The sequence below is a fragment of the Hemicordylus capensis genome, chromosome 6 (assembly GCF_027244095.1).
Source record: "Hemicordylus capensis ecotype Gifberg chromosome 6, rHemCap1.1.pri, whole genome shotgun sequence".
In the NCBI taxonomy this organism is placed as follows: Eukaryota; Metazoa; Chordata; class Lepidosauria; order Squamata; family Cordylidae; genus Hemicordylus; species Hemicordylus capensis.
The window spans coordinates 68,195,746-68,220,095 of record NC_069662.1 but is presented as its reverse complement, the minus strand read 5'-3'; the positions used below and the strand labels follow the sequence as shown (position 1 = coordinate 68,220,095).

The 24,350-nt window shown below is 42.3% G+C and overlaps 1 protein-coding gene across 3 annotated transcripts; it reads right to left on the bottom strand.

The window, feature by feature from the left end:
- Nucleotides 1-1,344: 1,344 nt before the first annotated feature.
- On the bottom strand, nucleotides 1,345-22,972 carry INO80C (INO80 complex subunit C). 3 transcript variants are annotated; one of them, XM_053264842.1, is made up of 6 exons: nucleotides 22,663-22,790; nucleotides 15,151-15,222; nucleotides 13,996-14,106; nucleotides 9,788-9,899; nucleotides 5,650-5,717; nucleotides 1,345-3,755 (listed from the first exon to the last, which is right to left on the bottom strand). In XM_053264842.1, the coding sequence occupies exons 2-6, from the start codon at nucleotides 15,151-15,153 to the stop codon at nucleotides 3,624-3,626; spliced, it is 426 nt and encodes a 141-aa protein (XP_053120817.1). In that variant the 5' UTR covers nucleotides 15,154-15,222; nucleotides 22,663-22,790; the 3' UTR covers nucleotides 1,345-3,623. The 3 variants fall into 3 exon arrangements, with proteins under 3 accessions (XP_053120817.1, XP_053120815.1, XP_053120816.1); XM_053264840.1 differs by lacking the exon at nucleotides 15,151-15,222 and having other exon boundaries at nucleotides 22,663-22,964; XM_053264841.1 differs by lacking the exons at nucleotides 13,996-14,106; nucleotides 15,151-15,222 and having other exon boundaries at nucleotides 22,663-22,972.
- Between the last annotated feature and the right edge of the window lie 1,378 nt (nucleotides 22,973-24,350).

The window sequence follows — 24,350 nt, the reverse complement described above, 5'->3', positions numbered from 1 at the left end:
CATCTTGAAGATCTTGTGTTGTTTGATGTGTGGGGAAAAGATACCAATGATGAAGGAAAGAGAAACACTGTTAAAGGCCATTATTCATTCCGCTGTAGAATACATACTAGAGTTCAAAAAAGGGAGTTTGAGGAAATGGCAGAAGTTGCTGAAAATGAATGTATTATTTAAATCTGCATGAGGAGAGGTGGCTTTCCAAACATTTCACTGTAAATGCTTTGATGCAAATTAAGAGACTACTCTTAAATACTTTGAGCATTAAGTCTTAGAAAATAACCCATTTGCAAAGTACTGCCTGATGAAGCTCTCTTACCCTAATTATTATATCACCGTGAATGTCATTTTATATGAATTAGCTGAGCTGCCTAAATGCTTCCAGAAAAGCTCTCCAACAGTGAAAACTGTACAGCTAGCAAGGGCAAAAATCCATAAAGTAAGAGTGCAGTATCTTGGGGGTGTTTTGGTGTGACACTGTGAAAAATCTTATTGCATTAAACACAAGATGACAACAATTTATTGGTGGATCTATTCTACAGTTAATATCTCTACTGTGTGTCCATCTGACCAAAAGGTTTCCAGAAGATGAACTAAAAGAATGTGCACGATTTGATCTTTCACCACAGCAAATCAATTATGAGTTTGGCATTGAAAACATTAGCAAGCTAGTGGACAATTAACAGAAACATCTTAGATCTTGACCAAGTGCATTCCTCTGCCAAAAATACCATGATGGGCGAGAAGGAGTTCATTCTGAACCAAGACCATGAATATGAGTTCATAGTTGCAGAGAAATGTAAAACAAAGTGGTTGAAAAATTTCCAGAATACTGTGACTATCATTCTACAAAATTCTGAATAAAGTGTAATGTCTCAGTCGGCAGATATTGTGCAATCTTTCAGGCTTCAAGTGCTGATCGTGAGCGTGGTTTCAGCCTTAACATCAAAATCAGCTCACAAAACAGACTGAAGGAAAAATGCACATGTGCGCACACTGCCTTGATACTGCCTCCCAGAACAAAACTCATTCTGCTCACTGATGAAAAAAGTTAGAGGGAACACTGGTCGGCACCAAAAAAATTAACATGGTGGCTAAAAATACAATACGGCACCGCAGTATTAAATGTTTAAGATCACCAGAATCATTCAAACAGTAATAAAGACCTGAGATTTAGCAGACCTTGACAGATGTTTATGGTTTAAGAAAATAACTTTAGATACCCAATAAAACCAGTATGATGGCTAAAATTCCAATGTTGTTGCTTAAAATAAATATGGTGTCATATTAAATGTTGAAAATCTTCAGAATCATTCAAGTAGTTATATAATTGAAAAAATATCAATCAGATTGTATTAAATAGATTTTATTTGATGGAATGGAACATCAGCATTTGCAGCAGAATACATTTTTAATGACACTGAACTAATATATCTTAACCATTAACAATTCTTACATTATTATATGGTTCAATTGACTGTTTATGAGCAGATCTATTAGAATGATTAAACAAAGTTCTTAAATGGCAAAGCTGCATGATAACTCACAACTGAGTCATTGTGAGAAAGGGAAGTTTAATACTCATGTTGGCTAAATGGACCCAACATTTATTCATAGGCATTATATCTATGATGCAGAAACTTCATGTTCAAAGAGAGTTTGCAAGGCCACTTGTTATCTCACCGCTGTCTCACATTCTCTCTTAAGTTCTCCTTTAAGACCTTCAAATTTATTACGTAAAAACAGATGACAATACCTTGTAAAAAATGTTGTTAAACTGATCAGCTGGTGATGCAATATGCATATTTAAGGTGACTCCCAAGTACTCTCAAGTTCATTTGAGGTCCCTCACTGCCACCTCGGTGGAGGGATAAAATAAAATTCCATAAAAGGAAAGGGACGTGGAAGGGAACATCTGTTTATCCTTAGAGATGCCAGAGTGCTCCTAGACTCATGTTATCAAGCATCTGATAACAACAACAACAACAAAAACAAAGAGGCTAGCAAATATGTGAGGCATTTCTTTTTAGGAATGGTATTTAAACGACTGTATCTCAACCATTTTTCAACAGATCTGCTCCAAGTTTGGAGGGGTGGTGTCTCTTATTACCTAATTGATATCTCCATGCAATCAGGTAGATGTGACAGATGGCTTTTATTTTATTATTTATTTATTTATTTATTTATTTGATTTCTATACCACCCTTCCAAAAATGGCTCAGAGCAGTTTACACAGAGAAATAATAAATAAATAAGATAGATCCCTGTCCCCAAAGGGCTCACAATCTAAAAAGAAACATAAGATAGAGACCAGCAACAGTCACTGGAGATACTGTGCTGGGGCCAGTTACTCTCTGTCTGCTAAATAAAAAGAATCACCACGTTAAAAAGGTGCCTCTTTGCCAAGTTAGCAGGCCAATATTATGACCAATAGAATCTTCAGGAGTTACAATGGTAAGAAGTTGAAACAACTCTCTTCTTAACTATATCGGCACTACTGTTCCAGTAGAATATTTTTTGTAATCTGCAACTCTGGGTGGAATCTGATTCTTGTAACTGTGGACTGGGGCCAGTTCACTGGCTTTCACTGCTTGAGGTAAAAGTGATATGCTCTTGCTGGCCCTGTCAGTGGTGGCCCGTGAACGTGCCTCCAAGGGGTGGGGGCGACGGGAGGCACTTTTAAGAGTAAATTAATTTGGTGCTCACCTCCACCACCGCAGCACCTGAACGCTGTTTAGAGCCTCAGCGTGCCACCCAGCAGCCCCTATGGCAGGGAAGCACCTCCTCCACTCACCTGGCCACTGGTGGGGACTCAGCTCCGTGGAAGCCAGGTGAGTGGCAGAGGCCCTTCCCTGTCGTAGGGGCTGCTAAGCGGCACATTGGGGCTCCAAACAGCGTTCAGGTGCCACCACAGCGGAGGTGAGCGCCGAATTAATTGACTCTTAAAGGTGCCTCCCACCACCACCCCGGAGGCACGTTCATGGGCCGCCACTACCCTCTGTCTGGAGCTGACACTGATGTTCCCCCCCCGCCCCGGCCTTGCCCAAGGTGCTGAAGAGACAGCAGAAGAGAGAGTGAACAATGGTACTGGAGCAGCAGCACAATAGGATAGGCTAAGAGAACATTACAGCCGTCAGCTGGATCTCCAAACAGCAAGGAGGGCAGCGGCGGCGGCGAGGTAGGGGCCATAGCAGCAGGCAAGTAAGGTGATGCAGGCAGGGTGTCTGCACGTGCCACCCCATGGTACACTCACCTTGCCTCATGGGGGAGCCTCCCCTGAGTCAAGCACTATTTTTACCTCAAATATACTGTACTATTTTAAACATTAAAGTAGAAAGGATGCGGCTCCTTTAATTCCCGAAAGAATCTTGATGCAAAATCTGTTTAAACACATTATTTTGTGTTCAGGCTCCTTACCTCTGAGCCCATTACTCAAACACAGCTTACCTTAAACATTCAGAATATTTTGTATTTTGAGTAAACCTCATAGAAGCAAGGAAATATAGACATTAGGATCCATATTTTAATTCTGAAAACTTTAATAACTTACATACACATGTCCAGTGCTATCCAAAACCTGATTCTTGCAATCCACTTTTCAAACAAGGGTTTAGCATTGCTTCTTTTTCTCAGGGAACAACAGCTGTTGCTTTCCTTAGAGTAAGGTAGCCTGTAACAACATCTGAAGGAAGCATCCGAATATAGGCAAATTCCTCAATGGTACTAAATCGGAGCTTGCTCTGCGGGTCGGTATAGTTTGCCTATAAGAGTAACACAGAGAAATATCTAATTGAAGAGCCCGAAAACAAGCACTCCTAAGAAGTATCTGGCTGATATGATGAGGCAAACTACTCAGACTAATCCCAATGAAATTAAAAGGACAAGTTAGGCAATGCCTTTTAATTTCAATGAAACACTCTAAGTAATTTTGCTCAACATGCCAGCTTGTAAAAATAAGAAGTCCAGAATATACTAAGGGCTAGTTAATAGTTAAGGATATGTATGACCAATCCTATAACGGGTAGAAATTATAGTTAATTAAATTTCATTTTTACTTCCTCCTTATTTTCATGATAATATATTTCTAATTCAAAAGCTAAGTTGCAAAAATAACTTAAGCATATTATTCATAACTATTAATAACTTCAAGAAAGAGACAACATACCTCTGGTCACAATATGTTGAGGATAAATAACTGAGCAAAGTCATCTCCATCACTCTCCAATTACATAGTTCGTAGAGGCATAGGGCTGGTGGTCTTTGCTAATATTGAACCACACAAATTCTGCCAAAAACTGAAGAAACTTACAACAGCTGACAGCTTGATTACATAACATTACTATGTAGGATTTACTCAGACCACTAAATTTCAATAGAACTCCTTCTAGTAAATTTAGTCAGGATGTCAGCCAATGTCATTAGCCAACCCAAGCAATTGCACGTCTTGTGCTTGTCTCTGAAAGAGAACTTCTAAGAAGAATGGCCATAAAAGACACTCAAAGAGGAAATGGGATGTTGCATTATGTTCTAAACATGTTCCTTAATTGGGTGGTTTTGATTCTTGGATATTCCACTTGCAGGCTCCCTAAAAACATGTTGTCCTTGGTTGGATTTTAGTTTTTGCTATTGTGAGGTGAACTCAACATATGAACGGCTAGAGTCGTCTTTAACTTGGGAAATATTCATAATCAGTTCTGGAGTTTTGGATATATATGAGTGGGGCATTGCTTCTGAGGGGGGGTGGAGAAAGTCTGTAGGAGTCTGAGGGCCAACACCCAATACTAACTTGCAGGGGGAAAGAGTTTCATTGGAACTGCAGTGTGAGTGGAAAGGCCACAGTTCTAGTGCTGATTGAGCAAATCAGCCTGGGGGGAGGGGGGCACTTTAGATTCCAAGAGTAAACCTTTTGCCCTGGCACCAATTCCCCCATTCAAATTTCACCCCAAGGCTGCTAGTAACTGTGAAAGGGGAAACCTACAAGCATGAAATTGTGTCTGCAAGTCCTCCCCTCCACAGTAGCTTTGTGGGGGGAAGTGATTTAGATCAGAACCATAGTGCAAGAGGGAATGAGAGGACCATCTCTTACTTCCACAATCTCAATCCCCTCCCCACCCCCATAGCTGCTCACTGAAAAAGGAAAACGCATCAGGATTTCCAGACACAGCACTCTCACATCATGTCTACAAGTCAGTTTCAAAGCCCATGGGTAAAATATCTTGGGTTTATTTGGGTTTATAATTACTTTGCAACATACTTTCATTTTGTGAAAATAAAAACATTTTTGAAAACTGTAGCTGAATAGCAAACAAAACTGGAGCATAATACATACTCAAGATCAGGTCTGCTGGGCCTCACCATTAACTTGTGTAAACTGTGAGGGTGCCCTCTAAAACACAATTCAGGGTATGATGTGGCTACACACTGAAGAGGAAGATTGGTAGAAGCAGGCAAGCTGGTCTGCCATTATGACCTTCTCATTGAGAAACCACTGGTATGGTGGTTTTCCAACCCAGGGCTCCCTAGAACACAGTTTGAAAACCACTGCTACAAAGTATCCTTCCTCAGTACAAGGGTTTGGACCAGTGCAAGGTAAGGCCACAACCTATAGTAAAAAAAGAGGTCCAACATATTTAGACAAGGGGGAAAAATACTCACAGGAAGTCCTGAAATGTCAGAGTATTTCTTGGCTGGCTTACAGGAAAGAGGAGCATCAATACTGAAGTCTGGAGGTGTGTCCCCGCCCAAACAAACAAAAACAAAAACAAGAAAAGTAGGATTAAAATCAATGATGTATGTATATGGATTGAATCTCACTTTTCATTCACAATATACAAGTCATTGGGGTACAGGCTAACTAGGGTTCTGCTTTCCCTGGAGATCAGATCTAGAAATACGGCAGTAATAGGGGTCATTTGCCAGCATGACTAAATAATCCTGATATGGAAAAATACCCAGCCCCTGTCCCTAAAATATCTTGGAGTATAAAACCAAGAACTATCAGTTCTGAATTTATTTATTTTCTATTCTAAATATGGACACAAATTTTGCTAAATTGATTTTCAAGCTACGACACACACACCCCACCACACACATGCAATACCTGTATCAGTTTTCTCTTCAACAGCACAAACTCCTCATCTTTGCCTCCAAAGCCCACCTCCTCCCTCAGAGTTAAGCAATTTTAGGCCAGTCTCTAAACTTCCATGATTGTGCATGGTGATAGAGAGGAAGTTAGCATCCCACCACCGGGCACTCTTTGAGGAAACAGATTATCTGGACCCATTTCAAACCAGCTTTTGGGTGGGTTATAGAGTAGAGACCGCCTTGGTCAGCCTGATGGATGATCTGCATGTGGGAATCAACAGAGCGAGTGCAACTCTGCTGGTCCTTTTGGATCTCTTGGAAGCTTTTGATACCATTGACCATGGTATTTTTCTGGATCATGTGCAGGGCTTGGGAGTGGAAGGCACTGTTTGCAGGTTCTGCTCCTATGTCTTGGAGAGATTCCAGATGGTGACTCCTCCTCTTCAGATGGAGATTACCCCTCCACTAAATAGATGGCTTTGTATGGCATCCTAAGGGCCCAATACTATCTCCTATGCTTTTTAACATCTACATGAAACCACTGGGGGAAATCATCAGGAGATTTGGTGATGTGTATTACCAGTATGAAGATGACACTCAAATCTATTTTTCCATGTCATCTTCATCAGGGAATGGCATAACTTCCTAAATGCCTACCTGCATGCAGAAATGGGGTGGATGAAGGAGAACAAATTGAAGTTGAATTCAAGCAAGACAAAAGCACTCAGGAAATGGGTTTGAGCTGCCTGTTCTGAAAGGGGTCACACTACCTCAGAAGGAACAGGTATGTAGTCTAGAAGTACGTCTTGACCCAGACCTCTATCTGGTTTCTCAGGTTGAGGCAGTGGCCAGCTGTGGTTTTTTTTTTAATCAACTTAGGCAGATATGCCAGCTATGGCCATTTTTGTAAGAGAACCACTTAAAAACAGTGGTACATTTGCTGGTAACCTCCAGACTTGACTACTGCAATGCACTCTGTGTGGGGCTACTTTGTGTAGTCCAGAAACTGCATCTGGTATAAAATGCAGCGGTCAGGTTGGTATAAAATGCAGCGGTTAGGCAACCTTAAGAGATCATATTACTCCTATTTTAAAAGTATAACACTGGCTTCCCATGTTTCCAGGCAAAATATAAAGTGCTAGTGATACTTATAAAGCCCTAAATGGTTTGGGCCCCAGGGCATTTAGGAGAGCACCTTCTGCTTTAGGACCCCCACTGCTTATTACAATCTTCGGAAGAGGTCTGCATATGGCTGCCCCAAGCTTGTCTGGTGGCAACTTATGGCCAGGCCTTTTCTATGGCCCGGAGGCTCTGGAACGAACTCCCTGTTTTTGAAAGAGCTTCCCCATCTCTAGCAGGTTTAAAAGAGCACTCAAGACACATTTCATCAAGCCTCTGATCAGCTGTAAGTTAGTTATTAATGTTCTGCTGTTTTAAATTGTCAACTGTTTCAATGTTTGGTTTTATTGTTTATTTTGTAAGCCACCATGAGACATTGGTATGAGGCAGTATAGAAATTTAATAAATGAATAAAATAAAGCAAATAGTGTTGCTCCCCATCATATCCTGATATATCACTGCCAATAACCTTCATACCTCCAGATCCACCACCTACAACCACCCAAAGCTACGCTGACCAACCACACTTTCTCCCTTGCTTCTCTTTATGCATGGAACTCTCCTCATCTCAAAACATGGGCCCAATGCTATCTCTCTCTTTTCCTTCAAGTTCCTTTTCAAAATTCTTATTTTTCTGTGAAGTCTTTGGTTTAACCTCTTATTCCTTATCCTTTACTAAAACTAAGCCTTAAACTAAGACTATAGTACAGTATAGTATAGTCCACAGTATCGTATACTGTGGACTATAGTATAGTCCACAGTATTTTGCCATTTACCTCTGCTCTTTCTTCCTCACCTGTGTCAAATTTTAGATTGTAAATTCCTCAGGATAGGGACTTTCCTTTATGTTGTTACTCTAATGTGCTGTGAACATTGGAGAGGCTATGTAAATAGTACTAATAAATAGCGGTTAACATTCCATGCTGTAGTACACTGGCGTAAGGGACCATGAAAGGCAGCTCCAATGGTGTAATGCAAGAGGTTCATTTCAGTAGCTCTGTGGGCACTGCTTTTTGTGAAATGAATCTCTTGCACAACTTGATCTGTCCCAGGTAAGGGAGGGGGATATGAAGAGGGAGAAATTAAGGGGATGCAGCAGAAGGGCAGGAAAGTCCAACTGAATATTGGAAAACCATCAGGTTTCCAGATACCATCTGAATTTATTTTATTTATTTATTTATTTTTACATTTATATCCCACTCTTCCTCCAAGGAGCCCAGAGAGGTGTACTGCATACTTGAGTTTCTTCTCACAACAACCCTGTGAATTAGGATAGGCTGAGAATGGTATCCAGAGCCAGGAGCCTCAGAGTCAGGAGGTATATTAAATAAATAAAATAATGAAACTGTTGGGCGGATCCTGTCCCTGGAACAATTTCCCTGTTGGGTCTGGTTAGATCAGATCCAATAATATTGAGCATGCACAGGCCTACTAACCAGCTATAGTATAATAATATCCCAAAGAAGGGTGTGACAGTGTTGCCTGCAAGAACTTCCAATTATATACTTTTTGCATTTTCTTAGTACATTTGAAATCGGCTTGGTCTTGTATTGTCTTGTTACATTTCCTGTAGCTAATGGGTTTTTTGGAGGGGTTTTTTGGCACTCTCTCTGGCCATGTGCATGCTGAGATAATCAGGAAGGAAGCTTGTCAAATTCAGGAAGCTTGTCAAGGTTTGCTTGACTATTACTCTTCTAGACCAGTAGTTTTCCAACAGTGTTTCTAGGATCTCTGGGATTCCTTGGTCAGGGAAGCTTTTATGCCATTATGGAGCTTCTGAAATAAATCTGTTCTCATGACAACCAATCAGTTCATAAAATGTGCAGCACCGGACATTTTAGAAGATACATTCCAAGTTCAAATAGAGCAACAGTGAAACTCAATGGCAGAGCCCCATATGAACTGAACGTACATTCTAGAAAAGAAACCAGAATTCTTACAAGCTGTCCAGGTTTCTTGACAGAAAAATCAGTGACAGAAAGTCTGAAAGCCACTGTCTGAGACTGATTTTCTCAAGAAGTTTGCAAAAAACAACAACCCAAAAAACCAGCTGTGAACTTACAGAGCATCATTACAGCTTTCAATCTACTCACAGGTTTATGTACAAGTATATCAGATGCTTTGCTAAAATGCAGTAGTTGGACTAGGAAGATTGCAACGTTTATTTTAAGATTCTTCTCAAACATACTTGTTAAGCAGAAAGCTGAAGTTCTATGGATTAACATTTCAACACACCCATCCTCCAGGAATGTGTCTCATATTTAAGATGCAAATGCCCAGCTATGCCTTACGCAGATGCAGAAGACAACACAGGAATTGAATCCACAAATAATAATACTGGCAACAGTCCAGAATAGTAACCCCAGATGTGTCCATATTTGCCTTCATGTTTCTTATCCATAAGCAAAGTTTAGAGTACAATTCCATGCAACACTTTCCATGCTAGTTTCCGTTCAGTGATGAAAAGCTTCTACCTGTTATTTAATTGCTGGGGTCTGCTTGACCATAATATACTTCATACAGAGAAAAACATTTAGATATTTCAAGAAAATGGTTTTATACATAAATAGAAAGCATATAAACAGCTTACAGCTTGGATCATTTAGTTGCCATGGCAATGCCTTTTCTGATGCAAGGATTTGTTTCAGGTTCTTCCAGGTTCTGTTCTTCTTGCCAGCTGCAACTCCACCAATGCCAGAGTGCTGGAATTGTTTGAAAGTGTGTTTACACAAACATTAATACATACAAAGTGACATGTTAAATAAATACTGTGTATTTTCTTCTCAACTGCAACCAACAGAAGGAAATTTTGATCTGTGTCAGAGCTAATGTTTAGAATTAGTTGAAGATAATGAAATATGCAATCAATATGTTTGCTGAAACCATAAGATATAGTGATGAGAAAGTGATGAGTTTCTCATTTGGATTCAAAGAATGCACTTCCAGCTATCATGTTAAACCAATTCACTACAGATTTGTTTCTAATTTTAGCCCTATTCACACAACATGTAGCAAAGTAGTCGCCAGCCCTGGCTCACCTCTGTCTGCCCTGCTCCTGAGTCAAGCTCATTTCCACCCATTGGAAGTCAAGTGTGTTGTGAACAGCCTGGCGGTCACCAACTCAAATGTAGCCAATCAGGCTACTTGAGATATGTTATCTGTGAGATTACGTACGTTCGGGACTAGAATTTTAAAAGCTTTATTGAAACTATGATTACATTCTGGCAGTTAAGCATGTGAGCATTTAAACAGAATACTTATTCATTGTAATATAGAGTTCTCAAAAGCATTTTAAAATCATTCATCCTCGCTGGAAACAGTTAACAGCTACAAGGCAGTTTCTTCTCTGAGTACTTTAGAAATACATTCCTGTCTAGTCTGGGCTAGCAGCCAAACTCCAGTCTTATCTCTACTGCTACCTAGTAACAAACCAAAACAATTTCCATAGCCCAACTGCAACAGAAAAAAAGGCATATCCCTTCTACTTTTGCAAGCAGTTAAGAAGTTTTTAAGATCACCCTTTTAATATAGCTAATGAAGCATCGGTATGTCAGTATCTCCAGTTTTGTTCCCAAATAACCCAAGGTTGCTCAAACAGAAAGCAGAAAGCTACACATAGTCTCTGAGCCAAGAGGCCAAGACAGAGAGGGAGGGGCAGAAGCAAATGCCCATGCTTGTTGTTTCAGTGACTGAGCCGGAAGGCTGAGAAGAGAGAGAGAAAGCTTGAGATTGGATGCTAGTTCTGACATATTAATAATGAGCCATAGACAGAGGGGAAAAGGGAATGAAAGGGGAGGAAAAATGGCAGCAAGGAGAGCAGACTGAGGCAGAATGCTGTTAGACCAGCTAACAGAGGCTGAGAGCGGCCCTTCTGGGAAGCAGGAAGGACAGAGATAGCATGCAAAGAATTATTAGAAAATAGCACATAAAAATGTTATCAGGAGATATCTTATAAAAGCAATTCAGCAGTTACTGTGTGAAAGCATGTATTCCAAATGCATACATGTACTGATATCTAAAATGTGGTTTTCTAAGACCTTCTAAATATGATTAACATAGCAAGTTTCAAGCTGGTCCTCGTGATTGACACTAGCACAGCACAATGCAAAAACAACTCCAAGGCAGGATGGGGTAAATTTCCCTTCTCCTCAGGCCTTGACTACAGAACAAACAATTCCATTCGGTTATGTTGGCTCAGCAGAACCAAAGTTCACACTTCAGTCTCTTGCAAACCAGCCATTTTAGACACAGGCCTGAGTTTTACTTTTTGGGCCTGCATAACTACTGGGTGCTCACAAGTGCAAGTGACATATGTGTGAGCAGAATCTATTAATGTAGTTCTGATCATCCACAAATTGTATCTCCACCAGTCACAAGTAAAGATGATGGGTTAGGGTGGTGTAGTGGTTAGAGTGCTGGACTAGGACCGGGGAGACCCGAGTTCAAATCCCCATTCAGCCATGATACTAGCTGGGTAACTCTGGGCCAGTTGCTTCTCTCTCAGCCTAACCTACTTCACAGAGTTGTTGTGAAAGAGAAACTTAAGTATGTAGTACATCGCTCTGGGCTCCTTGGAGGAAGAGCAGGATATAAATGTAAAATAATAATAATAATCAGCAGCAGCAGACAGCAAAATTGATATGAATGTCTTAGCTACTTTAGTGGGGTGGACATCAAGCAATTTACCAGATAATTTTAAGGGGTGGGGGAGCAAGGATGCACCCGGTTTCACCCCTCTCTGTGTTATTACAGCATTAGACAGCTAGCCTGTGGGTTACATCTTACCCTTAATGTGCTGTTCTCATGAAGCATACAAATAAGTAGTAGTAACTGCCAATCAATAGAGGAAGCCTCAAGCTTCCTCCAGAGCTGATCTCTAGAGATCAAATCAAATGCAGATTTAAAGTCAATCAAAGCTGCATAAAGGGATGACTTGGCACTACTTGAATATTTATACCAGCTTCCGATCCAAGGTGGACCGGCCTGCTCTAAACCCAACCAGTTCCTCCCTCAGTATACTGTCCAGCTCCAACCAATCTACTAGTTTCCTATGCTTGCAGATAATACACAGCAATAAAATATCCAGGATCCTATGAGATTTTTTGGGAAAGGTAACAAAAAAAATTTAAAATTCCCTGCTTGCTCATTTCTTTTGTGGGCTGGATGGTAGGTAGCACCCATCATGCCCTACCACTCAGGTCACTATGGTGTCCCTAGGACCTACCCATGGGGAACAATGGGGTGATTTGAGCTCCCCATTGTTCCTTATGGGCAAATCACATGGTTTTAAAAAACAATTGAATAGATTCATCGAAACGGTCAGCAATAGCTGGTCATTACGGCAAATTGACCCGAGTATTTGCAATTCGAGCTTGAATCAAATCACAAACACAGATTCATGCACATTTCTAGAGAGAAGTGAATCAACACTCCCCCAAGGAATATGTTCATCTTGACTCCTCCCCCAAAGAATATGTTCTACTACTTCCATTGCACCAGAGTTACATGGACATAAACTTTGGTTAAAAGCAACTTTTAAATATTTCTCAGATACTTTGCTGAAAGCAAAGTATTACATTGGGCCATAGTGAATGTCGTTCTATGACTCGGTACTGTTAAATTAATAAAGTATTTTGCTGGTTTAACACAACAATTAATTCTTTCCAATTTATACTATCTAGGGACAAGACTCCTGTCTGCTTGATGTTCTATTTCTTCAATCCACTATTTCATGGCTACCTTAATCCTGTCCAGTTTTGGGGAGGGAATCCTGATCCAGTATTTCCTGAGTTATTTGTCTCTGAAGTCTGCATAATAATAGGGTAAAAACTAAGCGCACTGGTCATCAGTTTTGTTCACTAAGGGTTCTGAAGACAGAGTCGGAAGAGGCAAGTCCTGACAAAAACTGGAGACAGACTTAGCTGAACATAGCTATTTGATAAGGAGACTCTCTGAGCACTCTGGCATTTTTATACTTCTATAGTTGCTTTCCCCCACCTCCCCATTTCTTAATGGGGGGCTCCACTTTTCTTCCTCCAGTGAGGTGGCAAGAAAAGTGGGGTGAAGCAGCAAATTGACTTAGGAGGGAATGCAAGGTGGCAGCGAGTCCGGCAAAGACACATAAGGTGGTAGCAGACCGCCTTTGAACTCAGAGGTATACTGCCTATGAATATGGAGGCTACACTTAACCAATATGGGTAAGAGCTACTTCCCTTTCCCACAATACCCAAACCAATTTTTCCTTTTCAGAAAGCCTGCAAATTCAGTCATCCAATAAACCTTTAGTTTAAGATGAAAGGGCATCTGTTCTTGTGAGTAGACTCATGCATACATCTGAACTTATGGGTAGCCCCTTGGTCTTACTCCTAAGCTGACACTCAAAGTTACTTGAGAGTAGGCAGTGATGAGATAGAAAGGCAGAGTATAAATATTTTAAATACATAAATAAGAGGAGAAAATCAGAAGAGAGAGAACAAGAAGAAACAAGAAGCGGTACAGAACAATGGACATAAAGCAGTCAAATATTTCAAGAGGGTTCCCTGCAGTGTAAATCGTGCGCATGTGTGCACACACACAAGTTTTTTTATGTCCACTCAGTTATTTTTAGATCCCACTCAGGTTGAATCAGGAAGCCACTATTCTGAATACCCATGCACATACACTGCTTTGATGCTGCCGCCCAGAACAAAACTCACTGGTTCCCTGTTGTTTGAGGCTAAATGTAGGGTCTAGATCTGAAAATCTAGATGTAGTTCACTAATGATGTAGCAAACAAAGCATTAAGTTTGTATTACTTACAGTAAAGCTTGGAGCCTTAAAAGGCAGTGATTTGCCAGAAGGGTCTGCTAGTCCTGTGCTGGGATCTATGGACACAGTTTTATTTTCGCTCACAGTCTCTGCATTGGTATTCTGGAAAAATAGATATATTTTAGGGTGTGGGTTCCCCACCCCAAGACCCCAAAATACTACTTCACAGGCTTTCACCACTACCCCCTACTGATATTTATCCATCGATTGTAGGTTCTTATTACAGAACTATTTGCAAATCATTCACACAGCTGCTGTGTAAATTACTACCAGGTCTAATTCCTGGTAGTAATTTATGTGCAAATATAACATGTGCAAATATACAGCAGACTATATAGTAGACTATAGCCCGCTTCAGATGTTATAGAACACAGAAGTGCTCATGGTTACAGCTTGGAAAGTGGGGAGGAAATCCCATCCTGGAACTGTCACCAACCCCCTCCAGCCAGCTGCTCACAGTTATGGCTCCATTTATCTGAATAGGAAAGCATCATAACTGTGATGGCCGATGCTTCCAAGAATAGCAGTCTGGATTGCCTAAGGTTGATGGAAGGGCTGGCCATCACAGTGACAGCACTTCCTCCTTCAAAGAAACTGAGCTGTATTGTGAATGGCCAGCTGGATGGATGAGTGACAACTCCAGGATGGGACTTCCTCCCTACTTTCCGAGTTGTAACCATGTGCTTTATAACATCTGAAGATTGCTTATGACATTTATGGATATGGTACAAGTCAAAGCAGATACAGTATTATGTGCATAGCTTGAGAGAATTTGATGATCTTCAGCTGATTCTTCAGAAACAAGCAAAGAATTGTTTCCATTCCCTCTTTTCACTTTCCTCCTCACTTCAAATAGAGCCAAACATCTTCTCTTCTTAAACTGTGGTTCATGTAAAGCAGGGAACTGTGGTTTAATTCTATCTTATGTTAAACCAACTTAACATGATGATATTAAACCAGTTTCAAACTGTAATTTCATATTTCTCCTTGTAAGCCAGAGATAAGCCAAGGTTCTTAGCTTCCCACAAGCAGCAGAGTCATAGTTTAACAAGCCAGAATGTTTATATATCACTTAAAAACAAGTTCACCAATTGGTTTACATAACAGAAGGAATGACAAAATTAGTCCATGTTCCAAGGTACTTACCATCTGACTCAGTCATCCAAAACCTTCAGTTAAACATGAGAGTAAAGATGCTTCCAGTTCTACAGTTGTGTTCTAAACATTGTGGAAATTGCAAACTAAGATGTCCATCTTAACTTCCATGCCATATACATTGTAAAGACTTATTACTGTAAACTGCCCTGAGCCATTTTGGAAGGGCGGTATAAAAATTGAATAATAAAATAAATTATACTGCTTTACAGATGAGGCTCCATGCAGTACAACTTCATTCATAAGTAGATCCACAAGTTTACTCCCGAGAAAACCTTGTACCCTTCCTTGTGAATAAATCCAACACTTACTTAGAAGTAAATCTTCCATTCTCACTCAGACTATCAACTTTACTTATGAGTAGAATGGACATTACTACACAAACAGACCCGGTCTACTTATGGGTAGGATGTACCTATTATGATCAGAAAATTCTGACTAAAAAGGTTCTCTTTTACTAATGTGCCTATTATAATTGTTGCCTGCTGAAGTAACAGACACGTTACCAATTTCTTCTTAAACATTCCGATAACCCTAATCTCCAGGTTTCACTGTTGCCACCAGATTACGCAGATAGTAGTTTGGAGTATGGAGGTTCAAGCCAAACTGTGTTTCCCTAGTTATGATTTTGTAAGGCAGTACAATATTTCAAATTGGACATCAGGTCTCATGCCCTCATGACATGAACGTCATGGCTCATTAAATTTCCTCATTTTCCTGAGCTTAGTTGGAGCTACCACACCCATAACTATTCCTATAAACCAAAAGTGTATTCCTTTAATTGAATAATTCTAGTGTAGTATGCTAGGGTTGCTGAAGCCACCATATGGATTTACTGAGAAGATATGATGTCATGGAGTGTAGGGATGTGCTCAGAACCAGTGGGGGCTGGTTCAAAGGTGGAGGGATACCTTTAAGGATGGGGGAGGGTGCTCTTACCCCTCCCGTTGCTTTTCCCCAACAGGCACTACACTTCCAAATGGTCTGGCGGGGCGGCAACGTACCTCCCTGCCTCCCTGTTCCCTCATCAGACTAGAAGTGACAGGAAGTACCTCGTGTGTGTGCACACATCGGCTGAACCACCATAAAAGGGCCTTCAAACAGGTTCGTGAATATCCCTTATGGAGTGTTCACAAACATCCAAACTGTTTTGTGAACTAAGTTCTCAGTTCAACTTATTTGAGAACACAGAAAATTCTCTGAGTGGTTGGGATTAAAACCTCACAGACTCTTCGAGAAGAGTAACATCTGGGGGCAGGCTGAGGACTGGGAAGAAATCCCAGGCGATAGTGAAATTAAGGGACATGGAGAACTAGAAACAAGGTGGGCTTCAAGGATACAGAATAGGATGGCAGATAAGAAACAGAAACTTGAGGGACAAATAGTTGAAAGAGGAGACTGGAGGATAGTGATGTGCATGGTCCGGAGCAGTCCGGACCAGCACCAAAGGGGAGCCTATCTTTTAGGGCGGGGAGGGCTTGTTTACCCCTCCCGCGCCTCTTTGCCCCCGCCAGTGGCCGTAATCTACTGTAAAATTGGGGCGCTGGAAACCAGCCGCCCCAGCCGCCGCGCCCCCCCCCCCCCCCGCGAGCAAATTAGAGATAAAAAAGGCTACTGCCTACAAGGAAAGGCTACTGCCGCCCTGCCGCCCCCCCACCCGCCACCCGCCACCCCCCCACGAGTGCTCACCAAGTTAGAAGAACTTAGAGAGGAGCTCACGAACAGAGCTCCTCTCTTATCGAAGCCTCCGGCCCAACTGGGGCCTTGGGCGCGTGCGCACGCGCACTAGAGCTCTTTAGCCTATAGAGCTTTTGCCGGAGGCCCGGTCTACCTGCCGGGAAGAAGCCGGGTAGACCGGGCCTCCGGCGATCGGAGGCCCGGTCTACCCGCCGGGAGGAAGCCTTCCTCCCGGCGGGTAGACCGGGCCTCCGATCGCCGGAGGCCCGGTCTACCCGGCTTCTTCCCGGCGGGTAGACCGGGCCTCCGGCAAAAGCTCTATAGGCTAAAGAGCTCTAGTGCGCGTGCGCACGCGCCCAAGGCCCCAGTTGGGCCGGAGGCTTCGATAAGAGAGGAGCTCTGTTCGTGAGCTCCTCTCTAAGTTCTTCTAACTTGGTGAGCACTCGTGGGGGGGTGGCGGGCGGCGGGTGGGGGGGCGGCAGGGCGGCAGTAGCCTTTCCTTGTAGGCAGTAGCCTTTTTTATCTCTAATTTGCTCGCGGGGGGGGCGGCGGAAGCGGCGGCTGGTTTCCAGCGCCCCAATTTTACAGTAGATTACGGCCACTGGCGGGGGCAAAGAGGCGCGGGAGGGGTAAACAAGCCCTCCCGCCCTTAAAGCAATACCCCCCCACCTGGACCCGGACCAACCAGGGCAGAACCGGTCCGGCAGTTCGGCCATTCTATAGAATGGCCGCCGGACCGGTTCGGACACACGCCTACTGGAGGAAGGGGAGAAATGGAACTGAGGGTTTTACATATTGATCTAATTAGCTAATATTTGTTGTGTCATGATTGGAATAAAATCACCCCACCTTTTTTCATTTTGATTCAGCTAAGCTTAGAAATGATGACCTACCTGTATTCTTTTTTTAACTCAAGCTTTTTTCAAAGATGATTATGTGAACTATTTATACTATCTAACTATTTAAAATATTTATACCCTCCAGTACACGGCGGCTCACAACTATAAAATAAAAGAAATAAAGTTAACCAGATTAAGTAAACAAGTTAAAAGTAAGGCTAAAACCACAATCAAAATTAAGTTTCAATTTAAAAAGTTATTTTAAAAGCTAAAAATTGAGAATGATAAAAACTAGATATTTCACAGGATGTTTTTAGGATCTATCTAAGTTTGCTCTTATTTCTCAAACATAAGGATTCCCAAACAGAAGTGAAGGAAGCGAAGGAGGTCAATTGTAAATTTTAGTTAACGTAGAACTAAAGTTTAGTATAGATCAAAGAAGCAATAAATAAATGGCTATGTGTTCACTAGTTGTCTATTAAGAAAGCATTGAAATGCTGACATGTTTCGCCAAGTTATGGTTTTGTATAAAAGTATGGTTTTATATTAAATTTTAGGATTAAAAAAGTGGAAGTCAGGTCGCCTTCGGGCTTCCTCACTTGATTCTTTTCTTACATTAGTTTGTAAATAAGTAAGCACAAGCTCCTTGAAACTATTTTTCGAGAAACTCTAATCAAAGCTATGTTCGGTATCTTAAACTCTGTCTATGCTATAGTACCTACATATGCTGTACTGGATGCTATATAAAGTAATATTTTTAAAGAAGTTTTTATCTTTGAATATTGTCATTACAATACCTTTATGAGGAACATGTGTGGTGCAATTTCTGAATTGGAGCCTTGCACACAATAGTTTCCTGATATAGCTCGCCACTAGATAAGTGATAAGCTTACCACTTACTAAATACTGGAGTATAAAGTGTTATCCATTGGAGGGAGGGAACCACTGTTCCCTCTAAGGCGTGCTCACATGCGCACGCTCACAAGTTTTCTGATATCTGCTCAGTAAATTTTAGATCCAACTCAGGTTGAATTAGGAAGGCCCCACTTGGAATGCATGTGCGCACACACTGCCTTGATACTGCCGCCCAGAACAAAACTCATTCTGCATAGAGATTTTAAAAAACAGAAGGACCACTGGAGGGAACCCAACGGATAACCCTCTGGAGGCAGTTGCATTGTCTCAACTCCTCAATACAAAAATTAATAATAATAATTACTCCAATGTTTAGTGGAATGTTTGATTACCTTAAAATATTTCCAAGCTAGGTTTGTATTACATTTGTGCTCCAGTCTTAAAGTATCTTCATACAACACAGACATGTTTGCTTTGGTGCTTTTATCTAGAGAGGTAACTGTATATTCAATGTATACCACAAAGCCCAACAAAACTGTGTGCAACTCTTCAAGATAGTAGAAAGAGTAGAAAGACCGAATATAATAGAAAGACAGAATAGAAAGAAAAGCACAGATATAGTAAAATCTGTGTTAAAGTTAGGGAAACTGTAAGTTATGAACTACACTTTCATGCTTAATGAAATATGTACTTTGTGCCCCCTCAATTCCTAACAGTGATTGGTTTAAGGAAATCTTGTTGCAGTGTTTAACACAAACGTTGGACTGCAGCTTAACTGCAAATTTTAAAACAGGATGAATTTTAAAAGAGAGTTAAATTTATTCCACAGTTTCATAGGCTGTCCTTGAACCTAAAGGTAACGATGTGCTGTCGAGTCAGTGTCGACTCCTGGCGACCACAGAGCCCTGTGGTTGTCTTTGATAGTATACAGGAGGAGTTTACCATTGCCATCTCCAGAGCAGTACGAGATGATGCCTTTCAGCATCTTCCTATATTGCTGCTACCCAATTAGGTGTTTCCCATAGTCTGGAAAAATTAGCAGCAGGGATTCGAGCCAGCAACCTTTTGTTCCCTAAGCAAGTTACTTCCCCACTGCGCCATTACTGGTTAGTAATTGCTCAACCTTGATCTCTGTTCCATATACTAGTGAGATTCAGAGATCAGCTTCTTCTTCCCATCCTATGTTTGATCAGAAGCAATCCCATCAGCATTGTGGTCCTTAAGGGTAGGCAAATAGGGGCATAATTCTGAGCCCATTCAGCCCTGTGCCAGCTGGAATCTCCCTGTCCCCAATGTGAGTATACTGTCCTGCTGCCTGAGTCAGACAGTGGCTGCTGCAGTGGGCAGCAACTGTGTACCACCAGCGGCACAGAGATTTTTCACCACCTACTGGCTTGAAGCACGGCTCCCACCTGTTACAGCAGCTGCCCTCCAAACTGGCCAAGCCCCACAGCACACTCTGTTTGGCAAACCTGAGCTCGCTGTGTGCCTGGTTGAGTTGGAGGGCAGCTGCTATGATGGACAGTAGTTGAGCTCCACCAGCTCTACAATGGCGCAGATATTTCCCAAGGCCACTGGCCCAGTGTGGCTCTCATTTGTTGCAGCAGCTGGTGTCCAACTCGGCCAGGTGTGCGCTACTTGACAAAGCAGAGCACATCACAGGGCTGGCTGCAGCAGCTGGTCTCCAGCTCAGTGAGCAGGAACTGCTCTACACCTGCAGTGGTAGCTTGGAGATTTCCCACTGCCATTAGCCTGGACTGCAGCTCTCAAGTGTCACAGGGGCTTCCATCCAACTTAGCTGGGCCCTACACTGGCAAACCAGAGCACACTGTGGGGCTGGCTGAGTTGGTGTGTGGCTGCTGGGAGCTGTGGTCTCGGTAGTTGGTCCCCAACTCGGTCAGGCCCTATGGTGCACTCTGTTCTGCAAACCAGAGTGCACCCCAGGGTCAGTTGAGTTGGAGGGTGGCGGGAGCTGTGCTTGAGCTAGAAGTTTTTCACACCTGGCTTTTTAGTTCACATCTCTTCCAGAATTGAGGTGTGTATTCACATATCAGCCAAATTTACTCCAGAGTCCCTGTGAGCTATTAGGGAGGATTTCACACACAATTAGGGTTTTTCCATTGCACATTAGATTTATATCCAGGGTAGGGTTGCCAACTGTCCCGGTTTACGCAGGATGTCCCACATTCACTGTAGGAAATGTTTGTCCAACATTTCCCCCTGCATTTGAGCACCACTGCCACCCGCCACCAGCGTCCAGTGGTGGCTGCTGCTCCCTCTCCTCCAATCTTCCAGCTAGTCAAAACTGCGGCCAGCGGCGGCGGCGTACCACCACCCACCAGCCACTGCCAGCCACCAGCTACCTCCTCCGGCCGGAAGCAGCATCTCCACGGCTCCCTCATCCTCATCACACGAACATGTGTGCACAGCAGGGCCAGCAGTGCCACGCCATGCGAGAGTCCCTCTCTTGGAGTCGGGGACTGTCAGAGGACAAGCCTCAGCTGAGAGGAGCCTCCACCCCAAGCCAGCCAGAAACTGATTAACCAGCAGCCCCAGAGCCCAGACTGGCCAGCAGGCAGCAGCTTCGTCTCCACCTCCTGCTCTATTAGCTATATTACTACTACTTCCTTCTGAAGCATAAAGTTATTCAGCTTCCAGAGTTTCATTCCTTTTTGTTTTCTTACAACAAATATTTGTTTACCACTTTTCAACAGTTCTCAGAATGGTTTTCTTAGAACAAGAAATAGAGATTGTTACACAGATAATTTGGGGACAGGGATCCATCTTATTTATTTATTATTTCTCTGTGTAAACTGCCCGGAGCCATTTTTGGAAGGGCGGTATAGAAATCGAATAAGTAAGTAAGTAAGTAAGTAATCATTTCTATTCCCATAGTTTTAATTATCAAAGGAGAATCAGCAACAACAAAAATCAATCCTTGAATAGTATTTGTGTGGGTATCAACAGAATGTGTAATCTTGGATCTAGGATTATAAAAATATATATCTACCAAGTTGTTACATTCTTTTAAAAAATGGCATTACTTTAACATCCATATAAGCTTTTGCGGATTGTCTAGTACCCTTTTTTTAATTCCATGAAAATTTCCTCAAGAATTATGTATCCTGCTGCAAAAAGTTCCACCAGTTGTATAAATATATGAAAACATGTTTTTGATTAACATTAAGGACCAAAACATTCACCAACGTTATTTCCTGACTTGCAGAGAATCTGCCCTTCTCAAAAATGTCCTGTCCTCATCCCTTATTATTATGCATGTATGAAGGGCATGCTGGATTTCCATGGACTCCTAAAGCACGGTTAAAAAACATCTGCAGTTAAAAAACACACACACAATTTCCTTTTCCTGCATTTCTTCTAAACCTCATCTCCTGCTGCCATTGTGTCAGCATTAAAAATGAAAGCCAAAACGGGATGGCCCCATTTTCTTGCAGTATTTCCCTGGCCTAATGATGAAATGTCTTTCTACCTCGTAGATAAGCATACGAAAGACATCCTCTTCGGATGTTGAACTTTTAACATTTGTTCTCCTTTTCTTCTGGCAAGTCTTTGCGATTGCCTGACACCTCCTGGCCCCACCCCACCCCCCACCCCCAGACTTGTGTCCCTCATTCTGGCAATGAAATGTTGGCAACCCTAATCCAGGGTTAAAAAAAAATTAATAAATCCACTTTTTGCATCTTTGGGGCAACAGAAAACCTGCGATAAAGCCAGCTGTCTGGGAAAGCTCCCGGTGGCAATAGGAGTGGGGAGCCTGTTCAGGCAGGAATCTCTAACCACCAGGGACCCACTATATCTCTGTGCTGGCACTGCCACGAGGTCCTGCACACACACCCCGCCCACTGCTCTGAGCTCAGGCCCTGCACACACCAATTGCCCGGGATCTCCACCCCTCTAAGGATGGCTCTGCTCACAGGAGATCAAGATATACACTCCCGAGTAAATAAATAAGGTTTGCAGTAAGATGAAAGGCTGTTACCGCTATTTTTTTTTAAATTATACTCAGTCCTATACTAGGATGAAAGAACGATCTAATCCCACTGCCGCGCCTCTTCTCAGAAAGTTCGTAGGGCTCCTCACCCACCCCCGCATGCCTAGTATCAGCAAGTACCTGAAAGCAATTCCCACCAACACTGCTACTGCTGCTGCTGCTGTTGCCGCCGCCGCCACCCAGTGTCACCAATCGTTTCTTCTTAGCGCAGCTACCGTTGCCAGGGCTGGAGGAACGCTTTTTACCCCGAGCCGCTGCAGTTCCTGCTCCTGGTGCAGAAAGCGCCGTTGGCGCTAACGCTGTTGCAGGAGAAAAGGCAGTGGGGATTAAGTCCGCCATAATGACGACGATCTTCTGACTCTCCACACATATGAATCTATTACTCCTCCTCCCTTCGGGAGCGAGCTACTGACGCATGCGTATTGTGGGGCGTGGTGACCGTGAAGAGAGTGCTAGGTTTCTAGCTGTGCATAAAAAGAGCCCAGCAAGAGCAGACTGCAGGGTATCTATCTAGAGACCAATATCCAGCAGCAATCAGCCAGATGCCTCCGAAAAGCGCACGAGTAGGGCATAAAGGGAACGAACCCTTCCCTTGTTTGTCTCACAGCATGTAGTATTTAGAAGTAAGCTGCCTTTTCTGAGGCTGTCTTCATGAAAGTCTAATCCCCTTTAAAAGCCATTTTAGCCAATGGCGGAAAATTCCATCAGTTAATTATGAGGATACTTTTTAAATTGTGGACCTTGCTAGGTAAAGATACCTGAGCCAACAGCCAGCCAAAGCAACCCCAGTTTTGATAATTAATTCTTTTCATGCACTGTAGAGCAAACCACACTCATTTTTTGAAGCAGTTAATAACCAGGACATCCTTATTGTAACCAGCGTATATTACAACAGGACATCCTTGTTGTAACCACAGTACTTGCTTTATTTTCAAATTTCCTTCCCTTTTACAGTCACTTCTCTGTCATCACTTCTTGCAACGGCCTTGCCATGCCACCACATGGAATTTGGAAAGTGGTGGTGGTTTACTGTACATTAGTATCTTACCCCTCAGCCTTCTTTTGGTTTGTTTATAGCTACACTTTATTTTTTTAAGTGGAGTTTTTTTTTTTAGGAGTTCTTGTGTGTGGATAAACCGTACTTTTGAAGGCTGCCCACCTGGGTCACTGCCATAACTTTCTCTGCTAAGCCCAGCAGCTCGGTTGCAGCCTCAAAATCTTGGGGGTGGGGGTGGCGCGGGAATTGCAAAAGTGTGTTTGTGTGGGGGGTAGTTATATGGCCTTTTAAAAACAATTTGCAATGTTGAAGTAATGCAAAAGTTAACATAAACTGCAGTTTTTTGAATCAATGTCTAATAAATGCAATAATTTTTGTGAGTTCTGTCACAAGAAGATTATGGATACAAATGGGGTTAGGCTAAGGTTCTGCTTCACCATCTCCCATGTGTCTCCAGTCTCTACCCCAGGGGTGCATATATGCGTTCTCTTAAAAGGCACATTTGGTAGAAAAGGGATAACTTACCTAACATGGACCAAATAAAACAGGCAAAGTTTTAACTTTAACTCCCAAAGTTTTTGATTTGGGAATGAAAATAAACATACCAAGGAATAGTGAAGGGCAAGATTGGAAAAATTCAATGGTAGAAAAAGGCACAAACCATGTAGTTTATTAGTTCTGCTATCATTTAAATCTACAATAGCATTTAGAAATAGTACATACAGCTGGAAACCTATGCACATGAGCCCTGGAAGTGCCACATGTTGTTGTTGTTGTAAATAATAATTATTTATTCCATTTCTATACCGCC

Bases quoted from the DNA above. Each gene is read 5' to 3' on its own strand.
- INO80C (XM_053264840.1), bottom strand. From the start codon at position 22,881: ATGGCGGACTTAATCCCCACTGCCTTTTCTCCTGCAACAGCGTTAGCG. The intron at 9,900-13,995 runs GTAAGTAATACA...AAACAATTCCAG, and splicing joins TTAAGGCTCCAAGCTTTACT to CACTCTGGCATTGGTGGAGT. The intron at 3,756-5,649 runs GTGAGTATTTTT...TTACTCTTATAG, and splicing joins CTGACATTTCAGGACTTCCT to GCAAACTATACCGACCCGCA.